The 6,591-nt window shown below is 57.6% G+C and overlaps 1 protein-coding gene across 2 annotated transcripts in view; it reads left to right on the top strand.

The window, feature by feature from the left end:
• Positions 1–6,149, top strand: part of BCAS4 (breast carcinoma amplified sequence 4) — a 60,264-nt gene extending 54,115 nt beyond the window's left edge. Inside the window, exon 5 of one of the 2 annotated variants that reach the window (XM_079943724.1) lies at positions 5,611–6,149. In XM_079943724.1, the coding sequence (XP_079799850.1) occupies positions 5,611–5,730 (120 nt within the window). In that variant the 3' untranslated portion in view covers positions 5,731–6,149. Of the gene's footprint in view, positions 1–5,607 lie in introns of both variants that reach the window. The other variant, XM_079943723.1, reaches the window with a different exon arrangement.
• The last annotated feature ends 442 nt before the right edge of the window (positions 6,150–6,591 follow it).

Genomic DNA, 6,591 nt, shown 5'->3' with positions numbered 1-6,591 from the left:
CCCAAGAGCAGCCAACCAAATAATACTCCAGCCTGGGGACAGTCAGCAAGGTGGGCCTGGGCCTAAATCCTGCAGCCTGTGTCTGGTGACCTATCACTTAGTGCCCACTTGCATGGGAGATACAGAGATGGGTTTGTCATTCCTGTTCTATTTAGGAAGATAGATTTAATTCTGGGGCAAACTGAAAAAAACAAGTCTGGCCTGCCCCCATCTTTGTAAATAAAGTTTTATTGGCACGCAGCCATGCCATTACTTTCCACGTTGCCTGTGGCTGCTTTGGTGCTGGGAGGGCAGAGCTGAGTAGCTGTGACAGAGACTGTGGGGCTTGCAAATGTTTACCATCTGGCCCTTTGCAGAACAAGTGTGCTGACCCTGGCCTGAACAGAAAGCAGTCCAGGGAGATTGGGATTGACATATATACACTAATATGTATAAAGTAGATAACTAATAAGATCCTGCTGTATAAAAATAAATAAGTAAAATTTAAAAAAAAAAAGAGAAAGCAGCCCAGGATCGGGAAGATGCAGCTGGGGCTTCCCAGAGGGAGATACGAGGTGGGCTAGGACTCACGAGGAGCCGTGCGGGATTTCTGGGGGCAGGAGTGGGCAGATGGCACAGGCCCTGAGGTGGGTGGGCAGACAGTGATCCGACTGGGGGGCTTCAGAGGAGAGACCCTGAAGCCAGGCTGGCCCGAGGCTCCCCCTTGCCACGTGCTTCAACAGCCCTCTGGGGGCTTTGTCAGGAAAGGAGCTGCTCGGTGGTGCAGACAGCCCAGAGGGCCAACCCCGAGGCACCCACCACCGGAAGCGGCAGGTTCCAGAAAGGTGACGTGTCCCCGTGGGCCCTGGGGCCCACAGGGGAGCACCCGTAGCTCCTCTGCCCAGCCACCGGGAGCTTCCAGATCATCTGATTTTCCAAGAGTAGCTAGCTGGCAGTCTGGTTTTCCTGAGAAATCTGCTGACTTTTTACATGTTTGCAGTTAATTCCAGTTTTTAAAAACCATGCAGCCGACCAAGCACACACATGCATCTGGTGTGTGGGCTGCAGGTTTGGGAACTCGGGGGTCTGGGGTGGAAGTGAGGAAGATGTGGGAGGCTGTGTAGACCCAGGAGAGCATGCCAGGCCCAGCGCCCCAGCTCCAGAGACCCTCCTCCAGCTGGGAGCTCGGGCTGATGGGGGCATGGGGGACTGGGAGGGAGGGCAGCGGAGCCCTGGACCTGTGGTGTCAGGTTTCTGTGCCTCCCATCCTGTCCTGCTGGTGGAACCTTCTCGCCTGCAGGCGAGAGTGGGAGCCTGGAGCAAGCGCCAGGGAGTTGGACAGTCCTCCTAGCTTACCTGGCCGCCACTGGAGCAGAATCTCAGTACCAGCTGCAGGTGAGGGGGGAGAGGGGGAGCTCTCTGAAGTCCCTTCTGAGATTCTCCAGGATTTGGGCTCGAGGCAGGAGCCCAGTAGGGCGATGGGCGGGGGCTGGACCTGGAGCCAGAGAGGCCTGAGTGGACCCCGGCTCTGTGGTTCCCTGGCCCCTGTGACCTCTGAGATGGGGACAACTCCTCCTGTTGCAGGTCATCCTGGGTGTGAGAGGGCTGGGTTTCCTTGGCGTCCGGGGTGCCTGCGACTGGGGCCTGGCCTCCGGTGTGTGGTCCTGCTTTACCCTGACAGCATCTGGGGCCTCGGGCTGCTTTTAGCCTCACACGCCGGCCCTTATCTGCCGATTCCGCCGCTGGTTTCCAAGCGCTCGTCCGCACTACTGTGGATTTACTCTTCGCTTTAGGCAGGAGGCTTGGTTGCAGGTGACAACAGCCCAGGTCACCTTGGCTTAAGCAAAGAAGAGAATCCCGTGGTCTCAAGAACAGGACAGGTCCCAAGGTGACACTAACCTCGGGCAAAATTCGATTCAGGTGCTCAAATGATACTGTCAGGACTCTGTTGCTTCCCCTCCCAACTCGGCTTCCTTGTGTTGGCTTCACTCTCAGGCAGGCCCCTCAGTGTGTCAGAAGTGACTGCCAGGCTCACGGGCGCGTCCTCACTGGGACCTGGGAAGGGGGGACAGGGGCAGGAAGCAGCCCTGTCCCAAGAGCCAGAGTCCCAAGGCTGATTCTCATTGGGTGAGCTGGGGTCACCTGCTCACTCCTGGACCAATCACGGCCCAGGTGGGTCAGGCCTCCTCTCACTCATCCTTCAGCTGTGGAGGTGGGCAGAGCAGCTCCGCTGGGGAGCTGGCAGCAGTGATTCCACAAGACGGCCAAGATGCTGATACCAGAATGGGACGTGGAGGCTGCACAGGCCGAGATAACATCCCACGCCCTTCCCATGCCCACCCACTCTCCAAGAGCAGCATTTGGGGCTGAAGTGGCCACTTTCGGAGCCCCCTTCCTGGCTGACTGCAGGCCCAGATCTCCAATGAGCTGTGAGTCACTTTCCCACAGATTTTCCACGTGCCCCAAGATGTTGGCAGGGGCTTGGTCCAGGGCCAGCATAGAGCTGCACCAGCCTCTCTGCAGCCTTCCTCGCCACCTTCCCGGCTGGGGGCCCCTTTGAAAAGGAGCAAGCTCGTTTGGAATGGCTCATTCTCCTGGGCCCCTGTGGGGTCCTGGCGAGCACGCGTAGCTGCTGTCCAATAACCACAGTGCCGCCTGGCTGGGCGCTGGCACAAGGCTCACCTCTCCCTGCGTCCCCCTTCTCCTTGCTTTCTGAGTGCGGGAAGGACGTTTCCACTCCATCACCAGCAAAGACGCCACCACTGCTTGCATTAGATCTCGCTGGAACTCAAGATACGATTATATCCAAAGCTGCTAAGGAGTCTCTTAGGATTACTTCTCCTTGGTTCCTTCGTAATTATATTGATTTTCTCCTTTTTCGGAAGGCTGTCTCCTTCAGGGAGGAGGCAGAAGCCCCATCCCTGTTGGAAGAACCATTTGACAAAGAACAGGGAGTCCAGAGGCCCAGGATCTCCAGGAGAGGGACACTGGCTCTGGCCCGGCCTGGCCACTCACCCTTGGGGCCCGTGAGGCCTTGCCTGGGTCCTGAGATCAGGAGAGAAAGGAACCTGTCTTTTCAGGATCACCAATGTGCTTTGGCCCCCAAGCCTTGTGTCAGGACAAGGGAGCTGGTCTTTGAACTGTCATTACTTGAATCTTGCATTTTCTAGATACTACAACGGCCAGTTCTCAGGAGGAACTGGGTGAGGATATTCTAAAACGATGGCTTATCCACAGACTGCATCCCTCAGGCTGTGAGATGCATCTTGGGGCTCGTTTCCCCGTTGTGCTTTGGTCACAGCGCTGTCAGAGGACTCAAGTCCAGCCCACAGGGGTGGGTGGCAGCCCCGGGAAGGTGCTGGGAGAAGGGGGGACAAACGCGTCCCAAGTATCCCCCAAGCGGGCTGAGCCGAGTGGCTGACCCGGGGCCGACTGGTTCAATGTTCCCTGTGCCCTTTTGGGAGGCAGACCCTTGGCCAAGGTGAATTGTTCGTCCTGGCCTTCCAGATGTGCGTGGAGACTCAGGGAGGTAAGCGGTCCCCAGGCACCTGAGGGCCCGAGTGTGGTCCACCTTATCTGAAGCCCTTTTGTGGTTTCCTTCTGCAGCAGAGAGAGGGCTGGGGGGTGCGGTAGCTCAGGGCTTCGGGGCTCAGACATTAGAATCTGTTCACTCTCACCCCAAATCCAGCCACTCTCACCTTGAAGGGATGCCTACCTGCAACAGCTTCCACTCTGGTCCCGTTTCCCCTACAGTCTAGTCTCTGCTCTTTCTAAAACACTTATCACACACACACACACACACACACACACACACTCTCCCTCCCTCCCTCTCTCCCTCTCTCTCTCTCTCTCTCTCTCTCTCTCTCTCTCTCTCTCTCTCTCCCCCCCCCCCTCCCTCCCTCCCTTCCTCCCTCTCTCCCTCTCTCCCTCTCTCCCTGTCCCTGGTCTCTTAGGATAAAGTTCTTAGCTCAGCCTCCAGGAGCCCACATCATCCGGCCCTGCTTTGCAGCAGCATCCCTGTCTACACTCTGACCCGGCCTGACTCCAGACTGAGCTGCCTCAGTGCCCGCGGCCCACCACACCACTCCGCACTGTGCACAGGGTGTCCACAGCCTGGACCACCGCACCTCCGGCTACCCCTCCACGCAGCCCCTCCGGCCGGGGGTTGGGGTCCTAGGTGCTCACCCTCTGAATACCTCCTGATCCCTCCGGGATGAGATGGGCCTCCTCTGGGTTCCAGGGGCCTTGGTGCTTCAGCGCACGCTGGTGGTGTTTTCCTGTTGGTTCCTTTGTCTCCAGATAGAGAGGGAGGCCCCTGATGGCTGGGGATGCGTCTACTTCACAGCTGTGCCCTCGGCCGGCCCTGGGCATTCAATGAGGTAGTGGTTGAGTGGACAGATACTCGGACAGGTGGGAGGTGGGTAAGGCACCTCCCGGCGTGTAGTCTCCCCCGACCACCCACGAAAGGGGGGATGGTCACGGTGTCACCGTGGGGAAGAAGCATGGGAGTGGGTAAGTACACACCCAGTGCAGCGCAGAGCTCGTGGACGGGCTGGGCTTTGGGGGAGCTGTTATTAACTACGGGCTGGAGCCACACACCTGTGCGCTGGCACCTGTGACTGCAGCTGAAGGCTGGGGCAGAGCTTGCTCTGGGCTGAGCGGGCAGAGGTGGCCGGGAGACCAAACAGTAGACGGAGCTGCGGGGGGAGGGCGGAAGGGTGGTGAGAGGGACCCCAGGTGGAGACGTGCAGAGCCCTCCTCCCTCTGCACCCCTGGAGCCCCACACTCCTGCCCATCTCCCTGCTGTTCCGCCCCGGAGCCTAGCAGACCCTCCCTCCTCTGAGCAGGTCACAGTTATTGGGATCGGCCCTGGCTCTACGTGAGAATCACCTGAGAGCTTTGAAATACCCCGATGCCCAGGCCACACCCCAGACCAACGACATCAGACTCTGGGGGCGGAGCCTGGGCATAAGCATTCCATAAGTCTCCCAGGAGGTTCCCTGTGCAGTCACATTTGAGAAGCACTGTTTGAGGCCATCCTCTGTAAAACTGGTTTGACCTTGAGATGCCTGGGTAACCCGCAGGGTTACTAGAGCTTGAGGAGGGTTGCTTGATGCAAAATCTCCCCTCCCTAACCTCCCTGCAGCAAAAATCCACACCAGAAATAAGTAAGCACTTCTTAAAATGGTTCAATTAAAAAAAACAAAGTAACACATGCGTGTGGCCCAGCCTTCGGGCAGCACAGATGGGCGCACATTCAAAGAAGCATCGGCCCGACCCCAGCTTTCCCAGGGCCTGGCCCACGGTGCTGTCTCGGCTCGAGGCCCTTCCTGGCACGCGGTGGCACGAGGTACACCTGGCTTTCTCAGTCATCCCTCCTCAGAGCCCGGTTCTCTCTAATGCTGCGGAGGGCCCCGTGGACACGGACAGCCCTGCCGACCTAGCTCCCCACCACGTTCCAAATGGGCCGGCTTTGGCTGCCACAGGCAGTGTCACCAAAGAATCATGGAGTCTTTGGTCAACTGGGCTATTCTCCCTGCAGGATGAACTCCTGCAAGTGGAGTTCTTGGGTCTCAGAACAAGTGGCTTCACGAGGCTGATGGGGCACCTGGTTTTCTGTCATTCCAGAAGCTGTGGACGCCGGCGGCCCCGACCTTCGAGCTGCCCGCGTTGTACAGAACCGAGGACTATTTTCCTGTGGACGCCGGGGAGGCAACGCGCCGAGCCCCCAGCTGCCAAAGGCGTCTGTGAGCCCTGCGGTCCTGCCGTCAGGGACATCGGGAAGTGAAATCTGTGTGCCGCGCAGATTGTTCGTTTTGTTTTGTTTTGTTTTGTTTTATTGTTGTGGATGCGTTTTCTGAATTTTCCCCCTTGCTTCACATGGGCCCACAGGGTTTGGAGAAGCATTTAGAACCCACAGGTGGGCAGTGCCTCAGAGATGAGCTGGAGAAGGCCTTCTCCACCGGCGTTTGTCCTGCCTGGTGTTCTGGACAAGGTGGTCACCCAGGGGGATGGACTGTGGGGCCTTGGGTTTCCCTTTGCCTTGGAAGGGCTTTGCACAGAGGTTGTGAGGGGCTCGCGCGGTGCCCTCAGGGTGCGTGGCTCCAGGTCCATACGTGTCGGCCGGTTTGTGTGAACCCCAGTGCCCACTGGCCCTGTGAACCGTCTGAATAAACGTGTCCAGGTCGCCTGGATGTAAATGTTTCCCTGATGGGTGCTCCTGCCGCCGGCTCAAGCCTGATGCTCAGAATCTGCTTATGATGAAGCCCCTCGCCTGAGGGGAGGGTGCAGCTGGCCTTCAGATTCCCAGCAGAATGCAGAGATCATTCAGATTCCCTGGAGTCCTCCAAGGTGTGTTTGCTTTAATTTCTTCTCATGTAGATGAGTTTCCTGCTATTGTTCTGAAATGTTGGATTCCTCACTTTGGTGATGGATATTTCTAGTTTCTGGAATCCCTCCCAGAGCCAAGAACACACACAGACACACACAGACACACACACACAGACACACACACACACACACACACACACACACACACACACACACACACACACACACACACCCCTGTATTGCAGACCAGCATTTGAATTTCAAGGAAATCTGACATCATGA

This window comes from Stenella coeruleoalba (genome assembly GCF_951394435.1).
Source record: "Stenella coeruleoalba genome assembly, chromosome: 15".
In the NCBI taxonomy this organism is placed as follows: domain Eukaryota; kingdom Metazoa; phylum Chordata; class Mammalia; order Artiodactyla; family Delphinidae; genus Stenella; species Stenella coeruleoalba.
The sequence above is the reverse complement of the archived record's forward strand: the minus strand, read 5'-3'. Positions and strand labels throughout refer to the sequence as shown.